The sequence below is a fragment of the Ctenocephalides felis genome, unplaced genomic scaffold (genome assembly GCF_003426905.1).
Source record: "Ctenocephalides felis isolate EL2017-DRISC unplaced genomic scaffold, ASM342690v1 CF-g0.4_SCAFFOLD_00845, whole genome shotgun sequence".
In the NCBI taxonomy this organism is placed as follows: domain Eukaryota; kingdom Metazoa; phylum Arthropoda; class Insecta; order Siphonaptera; family Pulicidae; genus Ctenocephalides; species Ctenocephalides felis.
Genome location: NW_020536999.1, coordinates 2,525,901 through 2,545,184, shown reverse-complemented (window position 1 = coordinate 2,545,184; position 19,284 = coordinate 2,525,901). Strand labels below are relative to the sequence as shown.

At 29.0% G+C, this 19,284-nt stretch overlaps 2 protein-coding genes across 2 annotated transcripts in view; one reads left to right on the top strand and one right to left on the bottom strand.

Annotated features, from left to right (window-relative positions):
• The window catches only part of LOC113364274 (NADPH:adrenodoxin oxidoreductase, mitochondrial), a 2,940-nt gene extending 2,793 nt beyond the window's left edge, over positions 1–147 (bottom strand). The window contains exon 1 of the mRNA XM_026606762.1: positions 36–147. Coding sequence (XP_026462547.1) covers positions 36–147 — 112 coding nt within the window. The remainder of the gene's footprint in view (positions 1–35) is intronic.
• A 1,859-nt stretch (positions 148–2,006) lies between these two features.
• Positions 2,007–11,012, top strand: LOC113363555 (multivesicular body subunit 12B; the record flags this gene model as incomplete). Its single annotated transcript, XM_026606045.1, is given in 7 exon segments — positions 2,007–2,082; positions 2,184–2,277; positions 4,451–4,532; positions 4,534–4,646; positions 6,488–6,602; positions 8,498–8,743; positions 10,878–11,012. Coding segments are annotated over 7 exon segments (813 nt in total), but the record flags the coding sequence as incomplete, so codon positions are not given.
• Between the last annotated feature and the right edge of the window lie 8,272 nt (positions 11,013–19,284).

Below are 19,284 nucleotides of genomic sequence, written 5' to 3'. Positions count from 1 at the left end.
TTTCTCGTAGTCGCAAAGAATTTTTTCATGACTACATCGGTATCTCCAAGATTTAAATATGACTAATGGTAAAGATTGGTATTTGTCGTAGAAAGTATTCATAGAATCGGATTGGTCATGCATTGACAATTGTTTATATTTGGTCATAATCAATCTGATAATTTTATCTTTGATTCAAAATATTTATGATGAGGTTTTTTAATAGATCTTATTGTTAGAACATGTACGTTCCAATTAGCAAGTGGAATACTAGGAATTAAGAACTTCGAAAGTTCACTGACCACAAATTACGTATTCAACCACATCGAGGACTCATGTATGGCATATACATAAGTTTATATATATATATATATATATATATATATATATATATATACTAGCTGACCCGGCAAACGTTGTTTTGCTAAAAATGAGTAAGGCATACTCAAAACAATTTCTAGAGAATCAAAAATATTAATACTTTAAGTGTATAAGGATGTGTTGTTTGAATGCTATATACAATGAGGTATTATAAAAACAATAAACCCCATTAGTTGTCTATATTTTGTCAATACAATCAAACTGGAAGTTTTATACACTTACTATAGAAAACATGGTATACGTTTCAAGTTTTTCAAATTCGTTTTGGTTTCTGGATTTTGTGTATAATTGTAAATAATACTACTGAGCTTATACAAAATTTTCAAATTTCTGCGAGGAGAGATAGAAAATAAATTAAGTATTTCTTCTTTGACCTGCTTTTTGAAAAGTTTCAAGTAACATTCGATGAATTAAAGTAATTTTAATAAAAAGTATATATGTAGAGCAAGGCGAGGCACAAAGGTTCAATTTGACTTTGAGCAAATATTAAATATAAAATAAAAATCTAACCAATTATATCACAACACATTTCAAACGAACAATTATCTGACCACGTTCAGTAAAACTGTCAGCTACTTCATCATTGTAGATAAATGTGCTTTTTTATGTTTTTCAAAAATTTGTTATCTAGACCTTTTTACCCTATAGATGGGGTAACTTGGAACGGTTAGGTGGCAAACATGTTTAATGTCTAATTTTAATTTTAAAGGTATTTTACAAAATAATTACACTTTTAACTAATGCTAAAAAACTACCAACGGAAGAAAATACTTTAATTATGGATTTTCAAAGATCACCGTTTATCTCCCGATAGCAAAGTCATGAGAATCAAGGTTATAGCTGGTTATACATCCTTTTCCCTCTACTTTCAAATATTGTTGTTAGACAATACTGAACTTTACTGGTTTTTGACACATCGGCGGAGGACTTTTTCATATATTACTATCTATTCTTCGATAAATTCAGGGAAATTATAATTGGGAAAATGTTATTCGACAAAATGTTCATTTGATCAATACCAAATTTAGGTTCTGAATTAAAATATCATAAATAAAAAATAATATAATCTAGAAAATGTTTTATAAATACCAATGAGTATATAATTATACAAATAAGATCTCTCAGAGCACCGTGTTTGAGCAAAAATATGCCAAAAAGTGCATTTTTATATTAACATTTCGAAAAAGTTGATATTTTGAGTTCCTAATAACACTTGCGATCCGTTTAATAACGTTTTTAGGTATGAATAAAACTACAAATAAAACTACTTACTACAATTTAATCATAATTAAATAATATTCACGTAAAACATCCTATTAAACGTAATTGAACATCGTGTGTCAAAAACGTTCGACATTTGACGTATTAGCCACCGTCCATTGTTTTATTTAAATTACGCTTCTACAAAAATTTTCAAATTAAAAATGTAAAGTTTCTACGCGATTTTGAAATAATATCTCACATTTCCTACAACCTACTGATTGGCACGAATTTTTCAAGACTAAGATTGGCCAAATCGGTTTAGCCGTTTTCGAGTTTTAGCGGATCATTTTAACGAGCTCCATTTTTATATATAGAAGAATATATATATATATATATATATATATATATATATATATATTATAATATTAAATATTTTTTATAGGTGTCCCAAAGACTACAATCCTATATCCAGGACTCACGATTCAGACAGCGATGCAGATTTGTGGCGAGCTGGAGGAGGTAATTATTGTTTATATATATATATATATATATATATATATATATATATATATATATATATATATATATATATATATAATTATAACTATTTATTTCTTCAGGTATATTTGCAAGAAATGCACAATCGAGGAGATACTTGTGCATCACAAAATCCACTGACGCCAATGCCGCCGACTACGTAGTCGATAAGATAAGGTATATATGATGTTTGAATATGAATTTATATCAAAATCGTTTATGAAATTTAAATAAATAAGATAAGGGCGATAAGAAAAATCAATACACTGTCTAAATTGTAATCATGTGATTAAGAAAATATTTTTATTGCAACTAATACTTTAAGTACAGTCAATGGATAATGGACAAGTTGTATACAAATTTTATCTCCATCCTTTATTTATCTATCTTTCGTTATTAACTTCCCGAAGGAGAAGTTTATGTTTTCATCAAAAAATCCGATTTGCTAATTTTATGTTTTCTCGACGTTTCAAGACATTCTGAATCGAATGAGATCAATTTTGGAAAAATTGTTTGTGTGTGTGTGTGTGAACAGATTTTTTGCCGTAAATCGACGTTTTTTCCAAAACGGCTGGACCGATTTCAAAAATTTAAAAGCCATTCGATGTATCTCGATGAGGACTAGCGTTTGTCAGTTTTGTGCTTCGTCCACATTTAAGCTCATAGTACCGAATCGATTTTAAAAAATCAGAAACTGTTCGAAAGATATTAGTTAGGAATGATACTGATTAGTTTTAGTTGAAAATCTACCGACCGTTTTCTTGTAATTAATTGTTGAAAAAAAAATTAAGCCGATTTTCATGGAACTTTTTTTGGCGATTTATATCATAATCTTATAAAACTTACTTAAATATTACGGCCTTACGACAAGTAGTTTAATTTTAAAAATTCATCAAAGTTTGAGAAAATGAGTAGTTTTTTTGACGTTTGTTAAAATTAAAATTAGACGATTTACTTGGTATAACGATAGAGTACTTGGTCTTAATGAACATACAAACAATTAAAGACCTACAAAAAACTTGCTCAATTATAAATATTATTGATTTTTGAAAATTTGCTTTTAGAAAATACTTCGAGTTTATTCGTTTTCAAGTATGTGTAATAAATAAACTCTCCTCTCACCACTTTTAATCACTCATAAATTAATTTATTTTTAATTGATTAAGTCGATTATTCACACATATCGGGAAGTTCATGTAATTTGCCTCAAGGCTAAATACCAATAACAACTAGTTAACTTCCTGTAGGGTAGTTATGGTAATGGGCCGAAAGTCGAAAATGAAAATTGTTACATTTCTCGACGTTTTGAAGGTTTCTGAACATTTTGGCATACCTCAGAAAATGGGTGTGTGTGTGTTTTGTATGTCCGCATTTTTTCGTCCACGTTTTTGGGCGCACGGATCAACCGATTTGAATGGTTTAAAAAACATTCGATCCCTATTGATAGGGAGATGTGCTGATTAGTTTTTGGCAAAGGCAAGTCCAGCCGTTACGGAGATACGGAGCAAAGAGTACGGAAAATACAAATCGAGTTTTTGAGAGAACGGAGTATCGGATTTGAATGATCTAAAAAACATTCAATTTGTAATGATTGGGAGAAGAGGAGATAAGTTTTTGGCAAAGGCAGGTCCCGCCATTTCGAAAATGCAGAGCTAAATGTGCAAAAAATGACAGTTTTTGAGTGAACCAACCGTCCGATTTGAATGATCTAAAAAACTTTCTGCTGGTATTGACAAAACAATTGCTTTTGAGGATGAAAAATTCTAACATCTTTTTTATTTTCCATAAAATATTTTTGTAATTTTGGATTAAAAATTTAAAAAACTGCTCAGGCTAAGCACAGTCTAAGCGCCACTGTGGTACAAATGTTTACCCAAGTGCGTTTAAACTGTTTATGTACTGGAGTACTTTACCAATTTTGTGAAAACTATTGAAAAATGTGAAAATGCCGCCAAGCTAAGCACAGTGTAAGTGAAAATGTCGCACAGAATTATTTGCAAATGCGTTTAGACTGTGACTATACGGGAGCACTTTTTCAATTTTGTATAAAATTAGGCAACTATTTTTTTTAAATTGAATTCGAAATGAAATGACGATTGTTAATGTTCTGGAGATAAATTGATTTATGATTTGCATTTGATTTGCTCAGATATAACAAACAAGATAGCAAAAATAATGAAAGTTACAGTATTTGTAATAATACATTTGAAAACATTTAAAAATTCTCGAATATTTCCGTTTAACCATTTAACCATTACGGTACGGGAAGTTTCAGCAATTTGCCTTAAGGCACGATGCCATACACCACTAGTTTATATTGATTTTATATCTAATCATTGTCCATTATCAGTGTGGTAGGTGAGAAAGATCCGGTTCCAGATGGATTCACCCAACTTTCGAAAACAGGAGACTCCAAACAAAAGGCTTGGCGTAAAAAAACAATTGTGTTATCGTTTGGCCAAATCTTCAGATGCCAAAGAAGTGGTCACGGATGTCATACTCTGTTCGAGATCTAAAAGACCTCCTGATGGATTCTCATCGGCCGGGTAAGAATCGATAAATGAATTCTTCGATAAAATAGAAATGTTAAGGTTTACTAACTAATAGTTTTCAAGTTACTGGCCACTAAAAATTTATATATTTTTGGCGATTATCTTCGTTTTTTTGCAAATATCTCTTAAAATATACATTTTAACGAAAATCATGTAATGAACAAAATAATGTCAATAAAAATATTGATAAATCGGTCTTTCATAAAGCGTTCTAGGAATAATATTAAGCTAGATTTGAAAGAGCAAAGTCGTTTTTTATTTCGTTCAAGATTTAATTGTTGTATTTAAAGCCATCTAGTGTCGAGGTTTTACATTTCATGCATTTCGGTGAAATTGGGTTTTATAGTGCTCAACATAAGCTTTAATATGAGTGCTGTTACAAGTTTTTTGCGTGTAAAATGAGTGAGCTATCATGCAAATAAGAAGCATGTACGATGTTCTTTTTTGCATTTAAATCATATGGTTTAATGAGCGCCATTTCCACCAAAATTAAAGTCATTCACATTCCATCTAGAATTCACTTCATTATAGACATCTTGATGTATTTTAGCAGATTTACTTACCTTAGTGCAAACTATTTTCAGAAAATTCACGATTTTATAAAAATATTTTTTTCCGATTTTTTTAAAAATAGAACAAATTTCCATTATACATATCTCAAAAAGAATAAAAAATACGTATTAGAATATATAGATAAAAATTAAAGGAATCTTTCTGGCTTATTATAGTTTTTTATTATTTTTTTTCACACAAAAATTGACAGAGTTATGATTGTTTAAAGAGTGTGCGGCCGCGCAATCAGAGTCTCTCTCGAGCCCTTTAACCCTTCGCCGTTTCAAAATGAGAGGAGTTACAAAAAAAATTATGTTAAAAAAAGTTGTAGCCCTTTTATTTACCTTTCAAATGGTATATTACAAATTGTGATGGGGTCGAAATTACAGGAGTTATGACCCGAAAATTGATCGCATTAATAATACAAAATTATTATTATGATTATTACAACTACAATTATAATTATAACTGATATTATTTAAGGGTAGTTTTAAGAGTGGATATGGTAATTATTTTCGAGAAATTGAAATAACATTCATATCATTTTGAATTTTTTAATTTTCTTTCAATTTTAAAATAATTTTTTCAAACAATTTTCCAGCAAGGGGTTGTTTTCGAGGATCTAAAAAGGGTTAAAAATCTGATAATCAAGATAGAAAACATAAAATATTATTTACTTTATACGTAATTTTTATTATATCATACCGAAATTTATTTTTATGCGTTTTTTTTCAATTTAGAGGTTTTTTGAAGGGTTTTAGGGTGTTCAGGGGGTTGAAAATGATTTTATTGCAGGGTAAATGTATAAAAAAAGACTTTTTAATTATATCCTTTAATATTGAAAACGGTTTCTAGCGATAAAATGGCTCAATGTCCACTTATTCATTAAATACAACAATTAAATGTTGAACGAAATAAAAAACGACTTTGCTCCTTCAAATCTAGCTTAATATTATTCCTAAAACACTTTATAATATATCGATTTATCAAGATTTTTATTGATCTTATTTTGTTCATTAAGTGATTTTCGTTAAAATATATATTTTAAGAGATATTTGCAAATAAACGAAGAAAAACGCCAAATATATATGCTTGTTCCTCGATAAGTGAATACGTCAATGTCTATCTATTTGCCGCGCGATCAGGCGTATTTTACATATAAACACAACGAGGAAGAATGTTGTAATCGTTTACTATAACATTTCTATTTTATGGGAGAATTGACCTCGATATATTTGTTATTCTGATATCGATTGTTCTAACATTTGTATTTATTGTTTTAGTGAAATAAACGGTGTTTTAGTGTGTTACAAAAATAGAGATTCGCAAACAACAAATGAAGTTCAACTGAAGTCACCTCCTCTACCTCCTAGGAATTATCCATTTCTTAATTTAAGTGTAAGTATTTGAAAATGCAAAATTATCTATATTTTTACGTTTCAAAAGTGTCTGAACATTTTGGCATATCTTATTAGGGGGCGTCCTTTAATCACGTGAGGTTTTTAGGTAAAGGAGGTTTAACAAAAAAAAAAACACGAAATATACACTAAAAAATCTTTTTATATGAATCATTTTTTTTATCTGAATTGCTGACTTTTAGAAAGAATTTTATTATTCAATTATATGTAATACTATTTTATCTATGTTTTATTTCTATTTTTCTCGCATTTATAAAATTGTATTCAATTTTCTTCATAATTAATTTAAAAAAATAGCATTTGATCGTTGGCGAGTGCTATAGTAAGATGTCACGTGTATTTATTCTTTACCTGATATTTTCTAAAAATATCCAAACATTTTTTGGAAAAGTCAACAATTTTACATTTTTCCCTTGTAACTAAAAATACACGTCATTTAATTTTTGGGGTAATTTTTCAAAAATCCTTAAAAAATCGATCACGTGATCAATGGACACCTTACAAAAAATTAAAATGTGTGTGTGTGAGTGTGTGCAGATACAAATTTTCGTCGACGATTTCGGGAACATGGGTCAACCGATTTGAATAATTCAAAAAACATTCGATTCGTATTGATAAGAAGACGTGCTGATTATTTTTTGCCAATGGTAGGTCCAACCGTTTCGGAGATACGGAGCAACGAGTGTAGAAAATAGAAAACGAGTTTTTGAGAGAACGGAGCATCCGATTTGAATGATTCAAATAACATTTTATTTCTATTGACGAAATGAAGAACTGAATAAAGTTTTGGAAAGGCAGGTCCAGCTATTTCGGAGATTCAATAAAAAAAAGTAAATTTGGCGGTGAAAAATGATCATTTGACATATGCACATCAAATTATCAGATATTTTATGGAGATTTTAATAACATGTTCAAATTTTATATAAATCTTTTTGGGTTCCGTACCAAGATTTTTAATTCTAAAGTTTGTTTAGATGGTTCAAACAAATAACTTCGACAGTATGGAAAAACCGATTTCTATTATTGAAAAACATTCGTTTCGTACTCGATCGCGAGGCGTTTTTGCAAAAGGCACGTCTTGTCGTTTCGGAGGCATGGAGCGCAAAGGGTGTATAAATGGTCATGCGGTTTTTGAGAGAACGGATAATCCGATTAGATTAATTCAAAAAACATTTTGCTTGTGTAGACGGTGTGCAAAAAATGGCAGTTTTTGAGTGAACTAAGCGACCGATTTGAATGATGTAAAAAAACTTGTTGCTTGTATTGACAAACCAATTGCTTTTGAGAATAAAAAAGTATTACATCTTTTTTTATTTTCCATAAAATATTTTTGTAATTTTGGATTAAAAATTCAAAAAATGACCCAGACTAAGCACAGTCTAAGCGCCACTCTGGTACAAATGTTTACCCAAGTGCGTTTAGACTGTTCATGTACTGGAGCACTTTTCCGATTTTGTGAAAACAACTATTGAAAAATGTGAAAATGCCGACAAGCTAAGCACAGTATAAGTGAAAATGTCGCACAGAATTATTTGCAAATGCATTAGACTGTGACTATACGGGAGCACTTTTTCAATTTTGTGCCGAAATTAGGAAACTATTTTCTTTTTAAATTGAATTCGAAATGAAATGACGATTGTTAATGTTCTAAAGGAGATAAATTAATTTATTTATAATTTACATTTGATTTGCTCAGATATAACAAGATAGCAAAAATAATGAAAGTTACAGTATTTGTAATAATATATTTGAAAACGTTTAAAATTTCTCGAATATTTTATTACGGTACGGGAAGTTCCAGCAATTTGCCTTAAGGCACGATGCCATATACCACTAGTTATATCTACATTACTATATTCATATTTTCTTTTCTAGAGTAACTTCGAACACGATTTGTCCCTCTCGCCCAAATCTCCAACGAACGAAAATCAATTATTAAAACCGAAGAGACCAGCTCCGACTCCGCCAAAAACAAATAACCAGAAACAACCAGTCGTCAATGTGTATAATAATAAACCTTCGAACAATTGTCCAGGATCTACGTACACTTTAAATTCATATACCAGTTTGGATGGTGTGCCATTTGTAGTCAGCAGTAAGATAAAGGACAGTCCGAATAATGTAAGTCGATTGTAATATATTTATGTATATAAATACTAGATGACCCGACAGACGTTGTCCTGTACCCACATCTACATTTTTTTAATATCCTATACTAATATTTACATGGTTCAGTTAAAAATAATCATTATTGTTTTTCGAATTACTATTTACACAAATATGAGAAATGTTAACACTTACGGGATGGCACCGATTTCAATTTCAAACGAACAATTATCTGACTACGTTCACTAAAACTGCCAGCTACTTCATCATTGTAGAAATGTGCTTTTTTGATGTCGTTCAAAAATTTGTTACGGAAAGTTTTAGGTTATGCTAATCCGGGACCCGGAATTGGCTTCAAAATAATTTACTTAAGGATTTCTTATGCTACTTAAGGATGCACTAAAAATCAGTTTTTTTATATGAATCATTTTTTTATCGGAATTGCCGACTTTTAGAAAGAATTTTATCATTCAATTATATGTAATACTCTTTTATCTATGTTCTATTTCTGTTTTTCTTGCTTTTGAGCATTGTATAAATTTGTATTCAATTCTTTTCGTAGTTATTTAAAAAAATAGCATTTCATCGTTTATTTTTATAATTTTTATTAATTTACTTATTAGTTTTCGGAAACCTGGGACAAAAGATCTAAATCCGGAACAAACATTGCTTTTTTTTAAAACAAGTTTTCCGCTTCCGTTTCACGGTTTTTAAATAAAAGAAACAGTAATTAGAAAAAGGACTCTACTGACGTGCAAACTGAAATCAAAGACATTTTATAAAAAAGGGCTCTACTGACGAGCAAACTGAAATCAAAGACCTTTTATAAAAAAGGACTCTACTGACGAGCAAAATAGAATAAAAGATAGTATATATAAAAAGGACTAAATAGAAAATACTGAAAAAAGATACATATTCTTTTTAGTAAAAGAAGGCGAACAAACTAAGAAAGCGACAATTTTATAGAAAAAGGACTCTACCGACGAGAAAATTGAAATAAAAACCAATAAATAGAAAAGGAATTTTACTGACGAGCAAACTGAAATAAAAAACAGTAAATAGAAAAGGGACTCTACTGACGAGCAAACTGAAATCAAAGACATTTTATAAGAAAGAACTCTACTGACGAGCAAACTGAAATAAAAGACAATAAAGAGAAAAGGGACTTTATTGACGACCAACAGAAATAAAAAAAAAAAAAATAGATGAAGGACTCTACTGACGAGCAAACTGAAATAAAAAAGCAGTAAACAGAAAAGGGACTCTACTGACGAGCAAACTGAATTTCAAGACATTTTGTTAGAAAAATGGCTTTTGAGGAGGAAACTAAATTAAAAGACAATTTTATAGAAAAGGGACACTACTGACAACAAAATTGAAATAGAAGACAGTGAATAGAAAAAGGACTCTACTGACGAGCAAGCTGAAATAAAAGATAATAAATAGAAAAAGAACTCTACTGACGAGCAAACTAAAATAAAAGACAGCAAATAGAAAATATTAGGTTGTCAAATATCTCCCTTCCGCTTTTTTGCTCTTGGTTTATAATACAAAAAGGCGGAAGGGAGATATTTGACAACCTAATATAAAAGATAAAAAATTATTACATCTTTTTTTATTTTCCATAAAATATTTATGTAATTTTGGATTAAGAATTGAAAAAATTCAAAAAATTACTCAGGCTAAGCACAGTCTGAGCGTCACTCTGGTACAAATATTTACCAAAATGCGTTTAGACTATTTAAGTACTGGAGCACTTCCAATTTTTGAAAATGAAAATTGAAAAATGTGAAAATGCCGCCAAGCTAAGCACAATATAAGTGAAAATGTCGCACAGAATTATTTGCAAATAATGTTTAGACTGTGACTATACGGGAGCACTTTTCCAATTTTGTGTAAATTAGGCTTTTTTTTTGAAATTGAATTCGAAATGAAATGACGATTGTTAATCAGATATAACAAGATAGCAAAAATAATGAAAGTTACAGTATTTGTAATAATATATTTGAAAACGTTTTTCGACGTATTTCTCGAATATTTCATTACGGTACGGGAAGTTCCAGCAATTTGCCTTAAGGCACGATGCCATACACCACTAGTTTTATTTCTATTCTTATTATTATTTTAAATATTATTTTTTTTGTTACAGTTCTCTATGCCGCCATTTAGAGAATTCAAATTGACTTCAGAGTACGAGTATAACTTTTCACTAGAGCAGCAGATTGTTAATGTGTAAATAACAATTTAATTGATATATATATACACACATATATTTATATATATATATATATATATATATATATATATATAATAGTAGTAAGTACACCACCAATATATTTACTTAACGACTGCCATTTTAATATAATTAAATAAATAAATATCAAATAAAAATTATACTTACTGAAAGTCATATTTTATACATAAAATTTTTATTACTGGGCCTCATAAAATAGCGTTGTCATGGCAACGCTATCTTATGCTTGTGTCATTATTATATCTTATTCATCTTTACATGAAAAATGAAGTTATTTTAAAATTTATTTATATTAGTTTTTTTACGTTGATATTATCTTTATCTTTAGACATTTTGTGCAAATGCAGTTTCTGTATTTTATCACTTGAAAATAGATCTTTCAAAAATATGACGATATGCAAAATGAAATATACAATGAGACTTATTCGTCTAGGATTTTGATAAAACTTTGTACGATGATTTATGTTGATAAATTAATTATATCATCAAAATCCTTCACTAATAAATCTGTAATTTTAGTAATTAAAATAATAGTAATGCAAATGTGAGCTAGTGAATCTTATAGTGTCTTATTTGATTGTGATGAAACGATATTTGTCGGTATCGTTTAATTTAAACACTCGAAAAAAAACTGTATGTTTATATATTGAGTAGTGACTATATTATTTAAGTCACTTTTTTTATTTTTATGTGTAATAAAATTTCGGCGACCTGTTTTATTATTTTTTATTTATTGTATAAAATGAGTTAGAAGTGCCAAAAAATTTCAAATAAATATATAAACAAATAGTTTTTATACCGATTTATCCCAGTTATTAGAATTAAGATTTATAAATAGTAATTGCATACAAATATATAAAGGTGGACCTTAATATGGACATTTTTGAATTTCTTTCCTCCCAAGATCCTAAATTAATAGAAAAAAATCCTCTAAAAGTTTTAGCTCTTAATATTAACATTTAGATAGTCCGCAATTCAAATAAGAGTATCGTATATTTATTTTTAACATACGTCATTAAGTAAATACTTGCGCCATCTGTGATAGCACTTGTGAACTTTACTTAAAAATATTTATAAACACTTAACCTCGAAAACGAAATATTTATTTATCATGGGATCAAAATTAATTTTGCAGCAAAATATTTATTTGATACTCAAATCATCATTAATAAATTTCCATCAAAATTACAAGTCTGCTATAACAGATGGCGCAAGAATTTACTTAATGACATATGTTAATAATAAATACACGAAACTTTTAATTGACTTGCGGACTGTCTAAATGTTGATATTAAGTGCTAAAACTTTTAGAAATTTTTTGTTTATTTATTCTGACCCCAACAAAGTCTAATAATCATATATAGCTTCAATAAAAAAAGCCTTATTTCTTTTAAGACTTTATTTTACATCCTTACGTTTCGGCTACAATACTAGCCTTCATTCAGTGGAAAAAATTGGTAATTTTATTAGTCGTTTTTTAAACAGTATAAACAACAATTTTTTCACTGTTTCACTATTTGTTTTTTTTTATTTGTTTAATTGGGCATTTTAAACTATATATATATATATATATATATATATATATATATATATATATATATTATATAAGTTTTACTTTATTTCGATTGCTAAACCAGATTTTCGAAGTGATCTGGAATTTGTAACAAAAAATTTATGCAAAATATTTTTGTGGTCATTTTATTTGTGTCATATTTGTATTATTTAATAAACTCATATTTATTTACAATATATATATATACACACATATATATATATATATATATATATATATATATATATGATAAAATTGTTTCTTGGGCACCCATCTTCAGTGCATATAAATAAATTTGAAAAACACACAAAATTGTACGAAAAAATAAATATGAAAACAAAAAATTGATAAAACGTCGAGTTCGTGTCAATTACACACGTAATACATACTCCACGCTGACAACATGTTCGTTTGGAATAAGCTTTGTTATAATGAAATATATTATTTATTTTAATTTTACAATTTTTTTTTAAATTTATCATAAATCGACGTTTTGTCATTTTTTTTCATATTTATTTTTTTCGTGCAATTTCGTGTGTTTTTGTGTTTTTTTTTTTTCAAATTTATTTGTATGCACTGAAGATGGGTCAAATGAAGACCCGAAACATATGTTCTCTGAATAAAAACTTTTTTTTTCAATAAAACTGTTTTTTAATTACTGGATGGATGCCCAAGAAACCAAATTTATTTTTGACCAAAATTTTTTTGACCAAAAATTTTTTTGTCCAAAAATTTTTTTGACCAAAATTTTTTTGACCAAAAATAATTTTTCCAAAATTTTTTTCCCAAAATTTTTTTGACCAAAATTTTTTTTCCCAAAATTTTTTTGCCCAAAATTTTTTTCCCCAAAATTTTTTTGACCAAATTTTTTTGACCAAAACTATTTTGACCAAAAATTTTTTTGACCAAATTTTTTCCCAAGATTTTTTGGTCCAAAACTTTTTTCCCAAAATTTTTCTGACCAAAATTTTTTTGACCAAAAATTTTTGTGGGCCAAATTTTTTTTGACCAAAATTTTTTGGGCCAAAATTTTTTTGACCAAAATTTTTTTGACCAAAAATTTTTTTGACCAAAATTTTTTTGACCAAAAATTTTTTTGACCAAATTTTTAGCGCCAAATTTTTTTGACCAAAATTTTTTTGACCAAAAATTTTTTCCAAAAATTTTTCGGGCCAAAATTTTTTTGACGAAAAATTTTTTTCCAAACAAAATTTTTTGGACTAAAATTTTTTTGACCAAAATTTTTTTGACCAAAATTTTTTTGACCAAATTTTTTTGACCAAAAATTTTTTTGACCAAAACTTTTTTGACCAAAAATTTTTTTGACCAAAAATTTTTTGACCAAATTTTTTTGGGCCAAATTTTTTGTAACCGAAATTTTTTTGACCAAAAATTTTTTTCCGAAAATTTTTTGGGCCAAAATTTTTTTGACCAAAATTTTTTGACCAAAAATTTTTTTGTCCAAACATTTTTTTGACCAAAATTTTTTTGACCAAAATTTTTTTGACCAAAAATTTTTTTGACTAAAATTTTTTTAACCAAAAATTTTTTTGACCAAAATTTTTTTCCAAGATTTTTTGGCCTAAAACTTTTTTCCCAAAATTTTTCGGACCAAAATTTTTGTGGGCCAAATTTTTTTTGACCAAAATTGTTTAGGCCAAAATTTTTTTGATCAAAATTTTTTTGACTAAAATTTTTTTGACCAAAAATTTTTTTGACCAAATTTTTTAGGGCCAAATTTTTTTGACCAAAATTTTTTTGACCAAAAATTTTTTGGGCTAAAATTTTTTTGACGAAAAATTTTTTCCAATTAAAATTTTTTGGACTAAAATTTTTTTGACCAAATTTTTTTGACCAAAAATTTTTTTGACCAAAACTTTTTTGACCAAAATTTTTTTTGACCTAAATTTTTTTGGGCCAAATTTTTTGTGACCAAAAATTTTTTTCCGAAAATTTTTTGGGCCAAAATTTTTTTGACCAAAATTTTTTTGACCAAAATTTTTTGACCAAAAATTTTTTTGTTCAAAAATTTTTTGACCAAAATTTTTTTGACCAAAATTTTTTTGACCAAAAATTTTTTTTCCAAAATTTTTTTGACCAAAAATTTTTTTGACCTAAATTTTTTTTACCAAAATTTTTTTGACCAAAAATTATTTTCCCAAAATTTTTTTCCCAAAATTTTTTTGACTAAAATTTTTTTGACCAAAAACTTTTGCACCGTACCTAATTATTTATTTCAAATAGTGATACAATAATAATATTAATTAATATATAACTATTACATTTTGATTAAAGAAACATATGGGTACATTTTACTGAACTTATGAAACAAATACCTCTTTTCTTTAAGTTTCATGTGCCATCCTGACATTTTCAATCAGATATCCTTTTAACCCGCTAGTCTATTACAACTTTCGTTAGGGTATCATCATAAACAATCTTATACACGGTGAAATACCAGTCATTCTGCCAGTTATCATTAAACATAACGAGATGGCGCCAAACATGAATGCATTCGGCATTTATGCATACAGCACACGCTTCGAAATACCGCAAGGTCGATTATGAAATAACGACCTAGCAGCAGTTTTATTGCACTTGGTACAATGTACCGAGTGTCAACTCAACTTTTTGTGTTGGGTTTCATTTTGTTCAAATGAGCAATCAATTGCTTCTGCCGTTGGAGTAGAATCTGATTGGTTCGTTTGTACTCATCAGGACTTTTTTTTTGGATCCGACTGTGGTCGACCGGGTGTTCAGTCGACTAACAAAACAAAGTCTTCGTCCGATCTTAGATTTGGATTGATTTTTGACTAAATTAAATTTTGAAGGATAAATGTTAATTTATTTGAAAAGTTTAAATACAAGTTTTTACTAAATTTTATGTTATTTTTTTCCATTTCTAATTCTCGCTGTGCTGTACTGATGACAAGTTATATATCTTTTACAACTCATAACGCACGCTGTGCAGAACTGTCTGCACAGTTAATAATTAAATTCCTTTTATTGCTTGACACCCTTACGGGGGTACCCGCATCGCCACCCCGGCTCATTCAGCGACATTTTTTTTTGGGTATACGAACAACGATACGGATCTGACTAACATTTTCTTAGCTGTATTGCACGTCGTGTGCCATGGCGGTTACCCTAGCAACGGTTGCTAGACAACGAGAATCATTTTACTGAAAATTTTGTGTTAGCTCTGACTAACATATTCCTAACTATATTGCACGTCGTGCACAACACAAAAGTTTCAGTCGACCTACTGTCAAATGTAAGAATGTGACTGTTCTCGATTTTGACGAGATTTTGTATGAAATTGAATATTTTTCGTACTAAAAACATTTATGCTACCAGGGAAACAGTCACAATTTTGAAGTAAAATAGCGCTGTCAAATGTAAAAGTGTGACTGTTTCCCTATTACATCAAAACGATTTTGACAAGATTTTGTATGAAATTGAATATTTTTCGTACTAAAAACATTTATGCTACCAGGGAAACAGTCACAATTTTGAATTAAAATGGCGCTGTCAAATGTAAAAGTGAGACTGTTCCCCTATTACATCGAAACGATTTTGACGAGATTTTGTATGATATTGAATATATTTCGTACTAAAAACATTTATGCTACCAGGGAAACAGTCACAATTTTGAATTAAAATGGCGCTGTCAAATGTAAAAGTGTGACTGTTTCCCTATTACATCGAAACGATTTTGACGAGATTTTGTATGATATTGAATATTTTTCGTACTGAAGTCATTTATGCTACCAGGAAAACAGTCACAATTTGGAATTAAAACGGCGCTGTCAAATGTAAAAGTATGACTGTTTACCTATTACATCTAAACGATTTTGACGAGATTTTGTATGAAATTGAATATTTTTCGTACTAAAAACATTTATGCTACCAGGGAAACAGTCACAATTTTGAATTAAAATGGCGCTGTCAAATGTAAAAGTGTGACTGTTTCCCTATTATATAAAAACGATTTTGACGAGATTTTGTATGAAATTGAATCGTACTAAAAACATTTATGCTACCAGGGAAACAGTCACAATTTTGAATTAAAATGGCGCTGTCAAATGTAAAAATGTGACTGTTTCCCTATTACATCGAAACGATTTTGACGAGATTTTGTATGATATTGAATATTTTTCGTACTGAAATCATTTATGCTACCAGGAAAACAGTCACAATTTGGAATTAAAACGGCGCTGTCAAATGTAAAAGTATGACTGTTTACCTATTACATCGAAACGATTTTGACGAGATTTTGTATGAAATTGAATATTTTTCGTACTGAAATCATTTATGCTACCAGGGAAACAGTCACAATTTGGAATTAAAACGGCGCTGTCAAATGTAAAAGTATGACTGTTTACCTATTACATCGAAACGATTTTGACGAGATTTTGTATGAAATTGAATATTTTTCGTACTGAAATCATTTATGCTACCAGGGAAACAGTCACAATTTGGAATTAAAACGGCGCTGTCAAATGTAAAAGTGTGACTGTTTCCCTATTACATCGAAACGATTTTGACGAGATTTTGTATGATATTGAATATTTTTCGTACTGAAATCATTTATGCTACCAGGAAAACAGTCACAATTTTAAATTACTTTTAACTTTTTTTGACCAAAATTTTTTTGACCAAAATTTTTTTTGACCGAATTTTTTTTTTCCAAAATTTTTTTGACCAAAATTTTTTGGGCCAAAATTTTTTTGACCAAAATTTTTTTCCCCAAAATTTTTTTGACCAAAATTTTTTTCCCCAAAATTTTTTTGACCAAAATTTTTTGGACCAAAAATTTTTTTGACCAAAATTTTTTTTTTCAAATTTTTTTGACTAAAATTTTTTGGACCAAAATTTTTCTTGACCAAAATTTTTTTGACCAAAATTTTTTTTGACCGAAATTTTTTTTCGCAAAATTTTTTTTTTCAAAATTTTTTTGACCAAAATTTTTTTTGACCGAAATTTTTTTGACCAAAATTTTTTTTGACCGAAATTTTTTTTGTCCAAAATTTTTTTGACAAAAAATTTTTTCCCAAATTTTTTTTGACCAAAATTTTTTTGACAAAAAATTTTTTTGAGCAAAATTTTTTTCCGGAATTTTTTTTGACCAAATATATGGTCAATATCGGTGTAATATTGGTCAATATCGGTCCAATATTGGTCAATATCGGTCCAATATTGGTCCAACATTGGTCAATATCGGTCCAACATTGGTCAATATCGGTCCAACATTGGTCAATATCGGTCCAATATTGGTCAATATCGGTGTAATATTGGTCAATATCGGTCCAATATCGGTCCAATATTGGTCAATATCGGTCCAATATCGGTCCAATATTGGTCAATATCGGTCCAATATTGGTCAATATCGGTCCAACATTGGTCAATATCGGTCCAATATTGGTCAATATCGGTCCAACATTGGTCAATATCGGTCCGACATTGGTCAATATCGGTCCAATATTGGTCAATATCGGTGTAATATTGGTCAATATCGGTCCAACATTGGTCAATATCGGTCCAACATTGGTCAATATCGGTCCAATATTGGTCAATATCGGGCCAATATTGGCCAATATCAAAATGACCAAAATTTTTTTATCAAATTTTTTTTTGTCCAAAATTTTTTTGCCGAAAATTTTTTGGGCCAATTTTTTTTTGACCAGAATTTTTTTCCGAAAATTTTTTGACCAATATTTTTTTGACCAAAATCTTTTTTCCGGAAATTTTTTTGACCAAATTTTTTTTGAACAAATTTTTTTTGAACAAATTTTTTTTGAACAATTTTTTTTTGACCAAAATTTTTTTGACCAAAAAATTTTTTTTCCTCAACATTTTTTTGACCAAATTTTTTTGATCAAAATTTTTGGGCCAAAATTTTTTTGACCAAAATTGCTACATTGTTCTATTAAAGAAACGTATGGGTAAATTTTACTGTGAACACGGTGAACACGGTGAACCTGCCAGTTATTATTAAACATGGCACGAGATGGCGCCAAACATAAATGCATCATGCGGCATTGATGCATACAGCGCACGCTTCGAAATACTGCAAGGTCGATTATGAAATAACGACCTTGCAGCTGTTTCATTGCACTTGGTGCTCGAGTACCGAGTGTCAGCTCAACCTTTTGTGTTGGGTTTCATTTCGTTTTGTTCGAATGAGCGATCAATTCATTCAATGTGATTGGGTCGTCTCATCTGGACTTTTTTTTTCGATTCGTCTTCGGTCGACCTTTGAGTCTCTAGTCGACTAGCGATCGCGACAGATTTCAAAGAAGTCGTCGTCGTCGTCGTTCTCCGAGTTGGATTGATTTTTGACATATAATATTAGTAAAAACTTGTCAAATAAACCAACATTTTTTTCCTTCAATATTTTGTTATTTTGTTCCATTTCTAACTCTCGTTGTGCTTATTATACTGTTGATAAGTTATATATTTTTTACATACAACTCGTAATAACGCACGCTGTGCAGTACTGCCTGCACAGTTGATAAATGAATTCCTTTTATTGCTTCTCGCGTACGGGAGACCCTTGTGCGTGTACCCGCATCGCCGTTTGGGTCAAAATTTTTTGGGGTCAGAATTTTTTGGGTCAAAATTTTTTTGACCAAGATTTTTTTGGGTCAAAATTTTTTTGGGTCAATTTTTGTGACCAAGATTTTTTTAGGTCAAAATTTTTTTGTGTCAAAATTTTTTTGACAAAAATTTTTTTGTGTCAAAATTTTT